A 14714-nucleotide genomic window follows, 5' to 3' on the forward strand; every position below is an offset into this window, starting at 1 on the left:
TCTCTCACTATGAACGTAAGTTTTGTGACTACATTGTACAAACAAAATGTGCTGACGCCCTGCACACTTTTCATTCTTCTTACATTAAAATCTATGTTGCTGCTGATGTTTGACAATGTATACAGTAATTTACTTTGTACGTAGTATATTCCAAATAATTCATTTTCCTGTTTTTGCAGTATCTGAAAAATGAGTGGCAGCATGACAAATACCTGATATTCAAAGAGTTAAAATCTTTCAAAATGTATTTGACAATTAGATCAGATGCAGGTGGAAAACTAGCTCAATGACAGTAGAATACAATATTATAATAATGTATAATACTTTTTGTAGCTTACTTTCAAAAAGCACATATTTTGTGCTTAGCAGTACAAATGTGACTATTAGACCCAACTCTAAAGGTTAATCATGGCTAAGTGATGGTATGTCTGAATCTGTCCCAGGCTTTATACTTAAAACAAGAGAACTGCACTAGTGGTAGTAAGACAGTAAAAGGTCATCTCAGTTTGTCATCTTATTGCAGTTTACCCAGTGCAACACTCAGTTGGACTCTGAAATAAGTAACCAGGAGCACACTTTGTTGCCAAAATATTTTATTTTCTAATAAAGGTGGTCCAAGACCAGTTTGACACCAACTGTCAGCAATTTGCTCGATGCTGATTCACAGTTCAGCTACAGGTCCAATATGTGTAGTAGCATATTATCTTTTTTAATAAGGTTAGTATATCCCTTGAGTCTACATTTCTTTACTTGGCAAATACAGTAAAGCCATCTTAATTTAAGAAAAAACAGAAGATTGTTCCTTCAAAACAGCTGTTCCTATTGTAAGTGTAAGGCTTTAACAAAGTGAAATGTAATAGGTCCTACATTAATATGTGTCTGAAGAAAAGCACTTGGGGGAGGAAGCATTTTATTCACACTTGTGGCTACAAAAATGTAAACTTGGCAAGAGCACTTCAAAGAGGCTCTCAACATCGCCCATTTCCACGACAACAGTCTTCAGCTGGAGTAGTACTCGATGGTCCACCTGACCGTTCTCTCTGCCGAAACCTGGGAATACACACCAAAGAGCATGGAAGCATGTGTATTAAGTGTTTATCCCTGCTGTCATTCAGTAGTGTTCATTGTGAATATTTCTGGTTGTACGGGACCCTACCTGAATTCTTGTACCTCCGAACGGCACCTCCACCGGGCTGACATTATAGTTGTTAATGAAACAGGTACCTGCCTCCAGGTTCTCAGCAACACGATGGGCTCTTGAAATGTCCTACAAACAGATAAATGAACACATTTTGGGTCAGTAGTCAAATTTATGACACCATTAAAATGTGGCCTCATCTTAACATTCAACCATGCCCACTATTATTTCACAATGACTTTCACTTTTATTGGCTACCCTGAATCCCAGCCATGGAATTCAATATCTTATCGCCAAGTGCAAACCATTAGCAGTATGTCAGCAGTTGCAACAGACTGCTGAGCAATTACAATCCAAGAATGCACTGTCTATGTCCGCGACTGACCTGGTAAGACTCCAGAGGCCAATCCAAAGGTAGTGTTGTTGGCCCTCTTGATGACCTCCTCCTCTGTGTCGAAAGGCAGCACTGACATAACTGGCCGAAAATCTCTCCTTCACAACAGGTCATGTCATCTCTGCAGTTATCTGCATATGGAAAAAGACATGGATGCAACATTCTGGCAAAGAAACATTCAGATCACACAGAAATATAAAGACATAAGACCTACCTAACACACAGGGCGACATGAAATAGCCATCTTTAAGTTTGGGGTCACTTGGAACATAAGGGTCTCCACCACAAAGCACTCTGGCCCCCTGAGAAAACAGACGCACCACTCAAGGAACTGTGATGTCGACTAACTTATACTGCTCTCAGGTCAAGTGAGGTTCAGCCTCACTCATAGCTGATATATTCAGATTTCAGATAAAGAATTATTAACATACCTGCTTCTTGGCTCCCTCGACATAGCCCAGCACCTTATTCAGCTGTGGTTTGCTGATCAGCGCTCCCATTCGGGTGCCTTCGAGCAGGGGGTCGCCGATACGGATGGCCTTGGTCCTCTTAACCACCTCTTCCAAAAACTGGGGCAGGATGTCTCTCTGCACATACACTCTGGTCCCGTTGCAGCAAACCTTTACAATGTAGACAGATAGTAGAATTTCACATCATGTTTCATTAAGCTTCTAAATCCATACAACAAATGACACAGCGGGTAAAATTTGTGATCTCACACAGGGTTGAACTGAATTATTATAATATATTCAAAACTGACATCAATACCAATAACTTGGCACTGATACACATACTTGAATTACACTCTTTGATACAATTTCATAAAATCCAACCAAAAAAAAAAGAAGTTCCACAATATGTTACAACCCTTTTTGCATTTTAGAAACTATAGGCAATAGAAATCATCAACCTATTTACTACAATATAGTTTAACTCAAATTGTCTGCTGCATCAGGTAAATTTGATCTTTTGGCACCTTTAAGTAAAATAAACACAGTTGGACATTAAACCAGCTCAGTTGATGTCACTACTGTAACTAAGTGACCTTTTGGCAGCTGCAGATATCAGACCATGAACAAGTAAACTTGTTTTTACATAGACACTTTGTCAAAGCAATGGCCCAAACACATTGTCTTTTATGTTTACAAAGTGTACAGAGTGTGTAGTTTCATTGATTATGAATCCAACATTATTAATTGTTGCTACAAATAGAAGTACTCCTTAGGTATTGAAACATGTTATTGAATGACAAGACATTTTTAATACTCTAAGCAAGTCAGTCCGTGCCATATGAGTATTTCAGTTCAGCTCTTCTTACCTGCCCCTGTGTAAGGAAGTTTGCCATAAGTGCTCCTTTCACTGCATTCTCCATCTCACAGTCCTTGAAGATAATGAGTGGAGATTTTCCACCAAGCTCCAGAGTCACCTGCTTCACCGTCTTTGAAGACATTTCCATGACCTGAGCACAAAACAGATACACAGCACATGACAACAAGGACAAGTCTCTTTTAGCTTGTTCAGTTAAACTAAATCAGGATGAAACACTTCATTGGTACCTTTTTGCCTGTTGGCACACTGCCAGTGAAGGAGACTTTAGCAACCATCGGATGGTGGCAGAGCAAAGTGCCAGTCTCTGCTCCACCTTGGACCACACAGAAGAGTCCATCAGGGACTCCAGCCTCTTTGTAGATCTCAGCCAGGATCACAGCAGTCACAGGAGTCATTGGGGAGGGCTTGAAAACCATGGCATTACCTAAGGACAAAAACAGGAATCCAACAGGAATAGAACATGCCCCACACACATGAAAAAAAGAGGTACAATCCCATTATATGTCGTTACAAACTCACCACAAGCCAGAGCAGGAGCAGATTTCCAACATGCAATCTGGAACGGGTAGTTCCAGGCACCAATTCCAGCACACACACCAAGAGGCTCCCTCCTGGTGTAAGCGAATGCTCCACCAGGAAGCTGGACGTGCTGGCCTGAATAAAAATATACACACACAATTTGGAGACATTAAAGCAAAAGACAGGTTCAAGAAGTGAAATAGAACATAGAAACTACTTACAAAAAACCTACATTTATATTAGAAATGTCATGAGTATAAACAGTATAAGCTAATGCATCACCAATCATGATCAAAAAACTTTAACGATGGCCAAATGGCATCCTTATCGCATCCTGAAAAGCTCCATGTAGTCTGGAGAGGTTCACTCTGTTTCATCTTCGCAAATTAGTCCCCAAATGTATAAACAGTTTAACACAGAGCAAGAACAGACCCTAAAACACCATTATAGATTAACATTTGGATATCAGTTTCCTCCATGTAGAGCCGTCAACCGCTATCACCTGAGAAACTAATTATTTAAAACTATATGATACTTTAACATAAACTCTAGCAAAAAGAGCAGAATCCATTTTAGCCTAGTACATTTTGTTCCATGTATTTATTTTCTCTTCTGCATTTGTAGATTTATGGATTAAGATTTTGACCATGTGTAACTGTTAGTAAAAGTCCAACTAGTGACAGGATCTGAGGCTTGTGCAGTACATCAGTTTCTGTACTCTGACCACTTCATTTGCCCATATTACATAAAATAAATTCAAGTATTTATTGACGAACCTGCGAGTGTACCAGCCATGCCAGCATAGTACTCAATGGTCTGCCATGAAACATCAATGTCCACCAATGCTTCAGTGATGGACTTGCCGTTGTTGATCACTTCCAGCTTTGCAATATTCTCCCTTCGCTCCTATTTCAGTTAGAATTATGCAACACACAAGAAACACAATGATTAATTAAAACATACTTGACTAATTGTGCTGTGATAATTTAGCACCATTAAATGTGAAGAGCTTTGCTTTTATGTGATGTGACAAATTAAAGATGAAGCTCTAATCAACAGACAAACAAAAGGTTTATTTTGTGCAAATATAGGCCAGCAGTCTGAGGTCAGGGAAAGGTTGTAATGAATAACTAGTGTCTTATTGCATGTCTACTGCAGTCAGCTCCAATTTATGTTGCGCAACTCTGAAACCTGCTTGGCCACTTTCCAGCAGTGCATGAACTACTGAACAGTTTTGATCAGCTCACCCTGATAATACGGGCAGCCTCGAGCATCACTCGAGCTCTTTCCATGCCAGACATCTTCCTCCATTTCTGATATGCATCATGGGCACTCTTTATGGCTTCATCCACCTCCTCGGCTCCACAGGGTACCATCTGACACAAGATCCGGCCTGCACAAACACAAAGCAGCAGCAGATTGAAGAATGGGTGAGCTGCAAACAGTGGAGTATTCACATATTTAAAATAAACAGTATGAACACTCAAGTTTGACGATACTAAAGGTAAAGGTTCTGAATTCAAACACTTACATAAGTATGTGTATGCTACTCACTGTATGCTCAGCTCATTTTCAAGGGGTCATATTTTGCTAAACCCACTTTTGTTAGTCTTTGGTACATTTATATGTGTATTTGGGGATGCTAAAAATTCATAAAGTTTGAATTTGAACCCTCCAGGTGCTGCAAAGCTATCTTTATATTCATTTTGGCAAAAATCGAGTGGATTTCTACAACCCGTTTTAATTCCTGCTTAATTTGTTGCGTCTATAACTAGTTACGTCATGGCATTTGTACATATAAGGTCAAGACTTCCAACGAACATTTCTCAGTGTATGTTATAATTGTTTGTCAGCAGAAGCGGTTGTAGTCCATACTGAAAATATGTCCAAACTTCAAGCTGATTACCTAAAACGTTCAGCTGTTGGTTGTATTAATGAACACAAGAGGCTAAATAGGACAGAGCAGCACAATCAACAACCTGGAGGGGGTGGGGTATGAAGTGGCTCATTCGCATTTTAAAGGGCCAGTGCTCAAAATGACCTTTCTGGTGTCATTACTCAGAAATAGGGTTTAAGATGGATCTGTGGAGTTGAATTAATTAAGAATTCAGACCCAAACATAGCATTTACAGTTTATGTAGAGCACAAGGAAATGTTTTAAAATGCATAATTCCATTTTTTTTTAAAAAAAAAAAAAGCTAAATATCACTAATTTAAGCAGTTTATAAACTGATGAGTAGTTTGATCTCCAACAACACCTCATAATATTCTGGACAATGCATTGCCAACTAATCCAAGACCATTCTACATCGGGATAAAACATTTTTACCTCTTCTCATGAAATGATTGTGACAATGTGATTTATTATTCATTGATAAAGTGTAACTGGGACTCAGTATGTTGGCTAATCATTGTTCCAGGTCTAAGGTGATTACTGATTAGTATAAATAGGAAAAAAAAAAGTATGAATGGGTCTGTAAACAAAATTATTCCAACTTTCTGGGCAACAGTGTACTTGACCAAAAGAGTAGGATAATTTCCTCAAGCCATAACTTAATGTTTCATCCTTTGATTTCTCACCAATATGCACATGTATGTGGTTTTTAGCTGACAGTGAAAGGGTGAACATTTACAATGTGAGAAGTAATTAAAGCTGTCAATTGTAGTTGAACAAAAAGTATCTTTTTGTCTGGGATGTAGCAGAGTAGCTCTGTAAACTTGGTTAAACAGTCTCACTTTTACACAAACTTGCACTTGACTAAAATGCTTAGTTACTTGGTATGAGTGACTAAAGTGATGAATAAGTGCAGCTACCAAATCCTCCATCCAGATGTTCTTATGTTCACTTTAAATACTCCCTGATGACACATGGTTCAGTTACATAACACAATGACCTCTTATAAACCTGCGATTAGAACAATGAACACACACAAATGTTCTACAAATGTCTTTCCTTAGGTTTGACGTGGCCACAAAAGCTTTACACACTAGTCTAAAAATGTGTATGTTGCATTTACCGGTTGCTGGTTCGAAGACGGGTTCCAGGTACTTCTCCTGTCTGGGTTTCACTCGTTTCCCACCCCAAAAATTCAGGTGATCCGTGACCACCAGAGCCCCAGTGGAGGCTCCGGGCATGGTGTCGAGAATTGACTGGGCCATTTTCAGACGGAGAGGACCTGCAAAGAGAGACAATGAAAGAAAAGTGAGTGAAACCGTGCAGAATATTAACCTACCTTAACCAAGTGTGTATTTAATCCCCAACGCACACTCCATGCTAACTCTTAGCACTAGCTAATTTATTTAAGCTAGTACATTGAGCTAGAAAATAATATTAGTAAAGTAGCGCACCGAAAAGCAGTGCCCTACAAAAAAAAAAAATCATGCAAAAGAAACAGTTCAGTAAAATGTGATGTAACTTCACCTTCTGTGCTCCGCTAACAGACTGAAGGGAACTCCGTTTGTCAGTAGGTCACTTATAAACACCGAGGACACGCCTTCTCCATCGGGACCAGTCTCATTTCCCTTTTTCTATGTCCTCGCTGGTCTAAATGAGGCAGTGATTTCTTTCACTTGATTTCAACATCTCAGTACGTGGAGTCCTAGCTTTTCAGACAAGCTTAAACGTATGTTTTACAGGTAAAACAAGGTGAGAAAAAGAGTTTATAAAGAGTTTCCAGTTCAGGGCCACTACTGCTAATACTGGTAGTACCATCTAGGTACTTTAAGGACAAGTAAGGGGTAAGAGGATGTGCAAACCACACTAGACATAGGCAAGGCAAGGCAGGTTTATTTATATTGTACATTTCATGTACAAGGCAATTCAAAGTGCTTTACATAACACATTAAAAACATTACAGCAGAAGCAATAAAAAGTATAGGCATGAGAAAAACATACAAAACAAAACATAATCAGATAAATAGATAAAACAGATAAAACAGATAAAAACTTTAAGCTTAAAAGAATAAAAACTCTATTCAAATGCAGTTGAGAACAGGTGGGTCTTTAACCTGGATTTAAATAAACTGAGTGTTTCAGCTGATATGAGGTTTTCTGGAAGTTTGTTCCAGACATGTGGAGCATAGAAGCTGAACGCAGCTTCTCCATGTCTGGTTCTGACTCTGGGAACTGACAACAGACCGGATCCAGATAACCTGAGGGGTCTGGTGGGTTCATACTGAGTCAGGAGGCCACTGATGTATTTTGGGCCTAAACCATTCAGAGCTTTATAGACCAGCAACAGAACTTTAAAGTCTATCCTCTGATGGACAAGTAGCCAGTGTAAGGACCTCAGAGTTGGACTGATGTGGTCCGCTTTTCTGGTCTTAGTGATATAAAACACATAGGACAGGCAGACCATCAACCAATGTTAGGAATAAGCAGAGTTTTCTGCTGCATTGTAGGCAGGTGATCATTGATGTAACTTTTCTTGTCAGTTTTAATTTATGGTGGTGTTTTATACATATATGCCACTGGATGTTCTTCATCATTCATCATATTACTAGTGATAACTGCAGTACTCACCATAGTGAACTGTATGTACGTTGGTTGGCCCTCTCTCTCTTTAATGCACGGTAAACAGTGGATTTTATTTATTTATAAAGCACTCATTGATCTTTTACCTTCATATATCACTATATTACTATCTTTTGATATGAGCATCCGCAAAACTCATTTGAAAAACTTTATTTTGTTGCAAGTACCATCTGTTTTTACTGCTCTCAGAAAATCTAGTTTTACTTTTTGTGCAGCTACAGCTTGGAACAGCAGGACAAAATCTTAACAAGGGCAAGTCACATATTTAATCGTAATCATATTTTACTGATTGTTTGTGGTTTAGCTAATTTAAATTATTATATTTTTATGAGTTTTAATAGCTTTATTGCATCAATGTTTAGTTTTTCTTATATCACTACTGATTATCTGTTCTGAGTGTAATATTAGAATTATATTTGTTTGGTTTTCTGTTGTTTCCCGAGTCAACTGTTTTTATCATCACTATTTTTCATGTTGTGTCAGTTATATCCCCCAAAGACCCAGCAAAGTACAAGTTTCGGGCTTTGTTTTTTTTTGGATGAAAGAAATTGTCTTTGAGTGAAAACAGCATGACGCAACATTGTAATAATTCTGTGAAACTCTTGTCCCCAAAAGTGGACAACAAACTCATAGCTGGGTCTCAGGAGAACATTCCAAATGATGCCTTCACCTCAGTATATTCAGAGATTAAATAAAGGTTTAAAAAAAATAACTCACTCAATCAATAATAAAATAAAAACAATAAGTAATATCATTGTAATGATAGTGTTGGTCCCCCCTCCAGCCCCATGCACAGTGCCTGAGGTGCATTATGGGAGTGGTGTTTCTGTTCCCATTTCTACACTCTATGTAATAATCAGTAATTACATCTGTATATATCCTGACTAGAGGCAGGGCTGCTCCAAGCCTTTTTAGGAACCCATTCTGAATTTGGTGGCCAGTAAACATGGACATCGTTTGTCTTCGTTTTTTGTTGTTTTTTTTTTGTCATTGTTTGTTTAGTTGGAGAAGCAGATCATACAAAACTTCTCTTGTGGGTACAATTCAATGTCCACACCTCAAATGTCAACAAAGAGTGAGCTGCTAATCCAAGGTTTGTTTGTTTTTTATGATATTTTCTCTGTTGACACACAGGATAGAACTGTAACTTCATGTTTTTACACTAAAATCCAGTAAAGCTGACAGTTCATCCACATCTGTGAAATAAAGTACACATATATTTTCTTTCCCATGGAGGTGATTCTGAGGATGGTGTCCATCTGTGTAAAATGAGTCATGACACTGTGATGAAGGTTCATGATAAAGTATTTTTACAGAACAGATCTCTAAGTCTCTAGTTCAGGGGTGGCCAACCCTGGTCCTGGAGAGCTACTATCCTGCATGTTTTAGATGTTTCCCTCTTCCAGAACGCCTGACGGTTGTTATCAGGCTTCTGCAGAGCTTGATGATAGGCTTATCATTTGAATCAAGTGTCCTGGAAGAGGGATACATCTAAAACATGCAGGATAGTGACTCTCCAGGACCAGGGTTGGCCACCCCTGCTCTAGTTCATGTTGTTGAATCAGCCACTAAACAGTCTGTAACTTTTTTCTGGGTCTTTTTTTCTACCTTTAGTTTAGTCTCACTGTATACGTGTTTATATGCGTCTGTTTTGTTATGTGTAAATATCTGTAATATTTTTTGTGTGTAATTTACATGTTAGACTAGAATAGTGAGTTTTTATGGATGAGACCTATATGACTGATTGTTTTTCAAGCACTCAAACCTCTATAAAGGTGTAAAGGCATATTGGGCTATATAAGACGTATAATGAGGAAAAACCTACAAAAGCTCAAATACAATAAAGAAAAACTGTATTGTACTGTACTGACAAAGTTAATGGTTCAAGATCAGCATGAAAAACAAGTTAAAAAAAAACAAACAAAAAAGGCAAGAAGACGAAGGCAGACAAGGTGGAGAAACCCTGCAGCTTTCTGAGTTATGATAACTTCCAATGAAGTTATGTTCACCCTACAGATATACTCCTTTAATCAAGTATTTTTGATTAGTACTCAAAAATTGGTTGCTTACAGAATTGTTTTGCTTCTCCTACAAATTAACTTGTTCTAACTAGTTTTCCATATTTTCTTCATTACCACAATTATGACATTTGTAAATCATTTAGTAAACCGAGTTGTCCAGTTCCATATTCTTCAGCCATTTTGTTTTTCACAGCGTTCACACAGTAAAAATCTTAATTAACTATACCATCAACTAAGAAGCCATATTACTGAGATGTCCAGTAAGTGTGACAGAGATGTAAAAATAATTATCACGTTAATTTCATTAAGTCAAAACTGTTTGAAACCAATTAATGCATAAGTTTTAATTACACACTATATTAAGTTGATGTGCTTAATATTAATATGTCAATAATGTTACCAGAGCAGAGAGGCAGAAAGTATAAGATTGCTCTTTCTGCTCCTTTTCATTCATGTGGTCATTTTGCTGGCATTTGAACTTTTTCTGAGTTTTTTATTTTATGAATGAAATAACATAACCTAAAAAAACAGTGTTTGTCAAAAGATCTGTTTACATCTAAAAAGGTCAGTTTTCTTAAACATAGATTAAACTGAGTCTAAGATGGAAAAACTTTTTTTTAATGTTTGTTGAACTTTTTTGTCTCACACTGATTTAAAACATGTCTGGGAAACAATTTAGTGTGGTAACCATGCAGTTAAAAAGTGGGATACATGTCATGAATTACTTATTGTAACTCATTGATGGGGTGTTTTCTTTTCTCCAGAGTAAAAGCTCCTACAGATTAAAGAGAAAGAGCTTTCAAACCCTGTGACACCAGAAGAGCCACAGCCTACAACAGTAGCAGAGGAAGGAAAAAAACATCTGAACCAGAGGCTGCTGCAGGGCCATGATCTAGTCCTGTACCAAAAATACAGCCAATAAATATGTAAACTTCCTGTCATACAGAACACAAGGGGAACTCTGACAGAGGTCATCCTAACTGTTAGGATGCATTTAACTTGCTATAACAGGCACCTTTATTGGAGGGACTAGCGAAGGGAGAACTTCAGAGGACCAACTTGTGAGAAATAAAGCCAAATGTATCTTTTTGATGTATGAAATTTGCTTAAACAAAAGAACTTTTTGTGTTAATAATTTAATTGAACCCGTTTAAATGTCATGCTTTTATTCTTGAATTCTCTATGCAGCCCATAAAATTGTAACCATCATTTAAATCAGTTCAAAGACTTACTGAGAAATGTTGATTTACATAATCTCTGAGAACCAAAAACCCACTGTTCTAAATAATTAGATGAATCACAGAAGAATAGATTTTTTTATATGAATAATATGAGGGCAAAAAATACTTAAAAAGCATGTTTTGTCAGCATGTTTCACTGTCACTTTAGTTTTAACTATAAGTCACCAAAATTCAATGTTCTGCTCGACATGTGTGTGTGTGTGTGTGTGGGGGGGGTTATTTAAAAAAAAAAAAAACATATTGCACTGAATTGACTGTCAGTGTGCCTTTATTGGCAAGTACATGATGGGTTATTGCAGAATCCCATTGCACTGCATTTAAGTCAGATCTGTATAAGAAAACTTTACCAAAATGTCAAGGCTAATGTAAACGAAACATCTTTCAAGTTTAATTTTTAGCCTAATTAAATGAGAAAAATATTCAAAATACAGAAAACAAAAAAGGCTGATAAACATAATCATAAAACTTTATTAATATGCAAGAAATGAGGATACAGACATGGCATAGAATAATACTGACGAATGAGATGGCTACTGTGTCAAATTAACAATTTTAAAAAACTATGCTTGTCCGGAGCACATCATGTATCCTTTGGTAATCACATAATTAAGATAATTTCCTCCCATGATTTCTAGCTGACTCATTGTTAAGTTAAATAAACACATGAAAAGATGAACAACAGGTTGTTACAGCAGCTGCGACAGATAATACCTCAGCTCCAAAACAGCACAAGCAGTTCTGTCTGTAACCAAATGAGGGCGCCGCAGCTGCAGTCACAGCGGCAGTGCAGAACACCAACACTGAACCCCAGTGATGCTCAGGAAAACTTAGCTGCTTGAGGAGGAGGTCCAAGGAAGCCTCCAGCCTGTTTTGTTGCAGCTCTGGATGGCGCAAGACCCAGCATCTTCTGGATGTTCTGAAGAAAAGACAGAAAGGAGAATATTTAAGAAAACTTGGTATGGGATAAAAATTTTAAAGGCATGAAATTCTGATGAAACAGAGTAGTTTGAGACACATTTAACCCAAACACTGAGCAAGGGAAGCAATATTATGTTCCATAATTGAAGAGGTAAAAACTTTGTTCTGTCACTCATTATGAGGGTCATTATACATATTATACATTATGGTTTACCCAGGCAGGCTGTTGAGGCTTTGTAACGGAGGACTGCTCATTAAGGTAACTGTTTTATAATCCCTAGTGAAACATAAACCGTACCTTCCTTCCAATATCATGACTTTTACTGATAGAGGTCAGCATTTGCGGTCTGATCTCACTTCTACTGTTTATTAAAAATAAACAGGCTCATCTGTAGCCTAAAACAGTGTTTGTGCCTTCATTTCAACCTGAGCAAACTAGGTTTATAATGTTCTTTTGCAAATATATTTGCAGTTTTTGGGTGTAACATTTACCATTAGAAATGTAGTCGATAAACATGTATGACAAGTGTTAGCTTTAAGAAGCACATTGCAGATTGCCTGAATTTTGTCATTTAGCAAAATTATTGCTTTCCCTTGACGCTGACCAAATAACCTGAGGGAATATTTATAGAATAACAAGGCAAAATCACCTGTCTGATGGACATAGTGCAGAGGATGTAAAGGAAGATGAAGGAGCAGTCAGTGTAATCTTCGCCAAGCAGGTTGCGATGTGAAAGTCCCTGGATGTAGGACAGGGGCACGAATGGCAGTTTGGCTACTACCCTTCCATCAAAACTAAACAAAAAGGGCACAAATACTGTTAAGAGCATTGACTGTACATTTAAAGCAGTAGACTGAAGAATTTACAAAAGACACCTGTGAATATTTCTAACTTACTGATCACTTTTGTCAAAAATGAGAAGAATTTCTGTGACATCACTGAGTTATTTTACTCTGGGATGGTCATTTAATCACAAATAATTATTTGCCCTACTCTATTCTTTAAACTGAGTAAATTATTAAAAATGTTTACTAAATCAGAGTTGGTTACACTTACATGGAGTTGAACATGCCCATCAAAGCTGTAAAGCAGAAGCCAATAGCGAACATGGACTTCATGCGCACCTACAAACACACCCATACATAAAATTAAAACATTTAAATTAAATTATATTTGACTTGAACTAGTTTTATATGATGGGTCTTACCATAGACAGGTCTCTGTTGTTGTTCTTCAGCTTCTCTTCTTGTCTTTCTGTAATAAATCCACAAATTACTCACAAAGAAACATGGTCATTGGGACACAGTTGGCCACTTGTGTACCTACAGTCTCCAGTGTCAGTTACGCCTTCACCCCAAATAATGAAGTAGCATTTCTAAAATAAAACACATCATTGTTCTTACCAATCTTCTTCTTTTGCTGACGTCCTGCAGATTCTGTGATGGTTTCCTTCTTCTTCTCAACTAATATCAAATCACAAAAATGAATTAATTTTAACTTGGAAATAATATTTCACTCAAGGTTTGAATCGTGATATATGCAAGTGTGTGTTACTCACGTTTTTTACTTTGCTTTTCTACCTCAGCCTTTAGTCGCTTGTATTTTTCTGTCCGATAAACTAAAACCCAGGTTATTCCTAAAGAAAGAATAAAGATGTTTGTTAGTAAAAATAGATGACAAATATATAAAATGATTCCTGTCTCTCAGTCTTGAGGACATATAGACTAATGTAGGAACAGACTGATTACATGATTTTTTGTTTGCAAATATTAGATTAGAAATAGAATAGAATATAGAATATAAATAAAATATAAAAAGAATATAAATAGATTATGCTTGACATCAGCTGGTTCCTTATGAGTCTTAAAATACACCTAATAATGGAAATACAAATTAGGGGGACCAAACTTTAAGCCAAAAATGTATTAGGATAAGGATTTTCTGACGGTCTGAACTTACTTTCTCTATTTTTATGGCTCAACTTGTTGTTCCTCCTACTTAACTGCACTTTAAACATGAGCTTTTTGGCTAACTGTTTTAGCTAACTGAAGAACTGTGGCACCTTTAAAAGCACCAACAGAATTGGTTTATTAATAGAAATAAAACTGCCCCGACCACCGCCGTATATTGTCCACAATGATATGAAATCAATCACAGTTCTCTACACATTTTCACCGAGAGCTAAGATCCTTTTTTCGCCCGAGGATTTATCAGTAAATCTCACTCACCTTCGGCTAACAGCGCAGTGCAAACAGAGATGAACACGATCAGAATCGTGTCTGCAAACATAGTACTCATGGCGGTAATGTCACGTTTACTATCACCGTTAACTGACTGTGGAGAAAGAGCGGGTCTGTAATATTTCTTTTAAAAAGAATTAACACCGTGGGGACATTACGGTGATGTGTATTTCGACAGAGCTGGGTCAGCAGTAGTGGAAAGGTCACCGCAACAGGAAGTACTTCCGGTTCACTCCGTAGTCTGATTCAATGAACTGAAATGGAAATATTAAATATAGTAAATTAAATAAGATACGTTTTATTAGACTATTAACTTTAAATCACATATCATTCGGTAATGTGTCAGTTCGAATAGTCTAATTTATTTATTGTTTTAAGC

At 37.3% G+C, this 14714-nt stretch overlaps 2 protein-coding genes across 2 annotated transcripts; both read right to left on the reverse strand.

Moving 5' to 3' along the window:
- Nucleotides 1-576: 576 nt before the first annotated feature.
- LOC115417690 (4-trimethylaminobutyraldehyde dehydrogenase-like) lies at nt 577-6909 on the reverse strand. Its single transcript, XM_030131712.1, is given in 13 exon segments — nt 577-1050; nt 1157-1268; nt 1524-1619; nt 1622-1663; nt 1747-1834; nt 1964-2152; nt 2851-2991; nt 3089-3285; nt 3381-3515; nt 4157-4286; nt 4628-4773; nt 6398-6556; nt 6802-6909. Coding segments are annotated over 12 exon segments (1500 nt in total). The 5' UTR covers nt 6540-6556; nt 6802-6909; the 3' UTR covers nt 577-968.
- Nucleotides 6910-11426: 4517 nt separating this feature from the next.
- On the reverse strand, nt 11427-14550 carry tmco1 (transmembrane and coiled-coil domains 1). The gene is made up of 7 exons (XM_030131715.1): nt 14324-14550; nt 13654-13731; nt 13499-13558; nt 13303-13349; nt 13152-13219; nt 12745-12889; nt 11427-12092 (listed from the first exon to the last, which is right to left on the reverse strand). Exons 1-7 carry the CDS (start codon nt 14391-14393, stop codon nt 11994-11996), a joined length of 567 nt encoding a protein of 188 aa, XP_029987575.1. The 5' UTR covers nt 14394-14550; the 3' UTR covers nt 11427-11993.
- Between the last annotated feature and the right edge of the window lie 164 nt (nt 14551-14714).

Source organism: Sphaeramia orbicularis, chromosome 4, assembly GCF_902148855.1.
Source record: "Sphaeramia orbicularis chromosome 4, fSphaOr1.1, whole genome shotgun sequence".
NCBI classification, from domain to species: domain Eukaryota; kingdom Metazoa; phylum Chordata; class Actinopteri; order Kurtiformes; family Apogonidae; genus Sphaeramia; species Sphaeramia orbicularis.

Excerpts from the sequence above, each read along its gene's own strand:
- tmco1 (XM_030131715.1), bottom strand. The coding sequence starts at position 14,393 with ATGAGTACTATGTTTGCAGACACGATTCTGATCGTGTTCATCTCTGTT. Across the intron at positions 13,732-14,323 it reads CACTGCGCTGTTAGCCGAAG|GAATAACCTGGGTTTTAGTT; the intron begins GTGAGTGAGATT and ends TTCTTTCTTTAG. Across the intron at positions 12,093-12,744 it reads GCACTATGTCCATCAGACAG|AACATCCAGAAGATGCTGGG; the intron begins GTGATTTTGCCT and ends TCTTTTCTTCAG.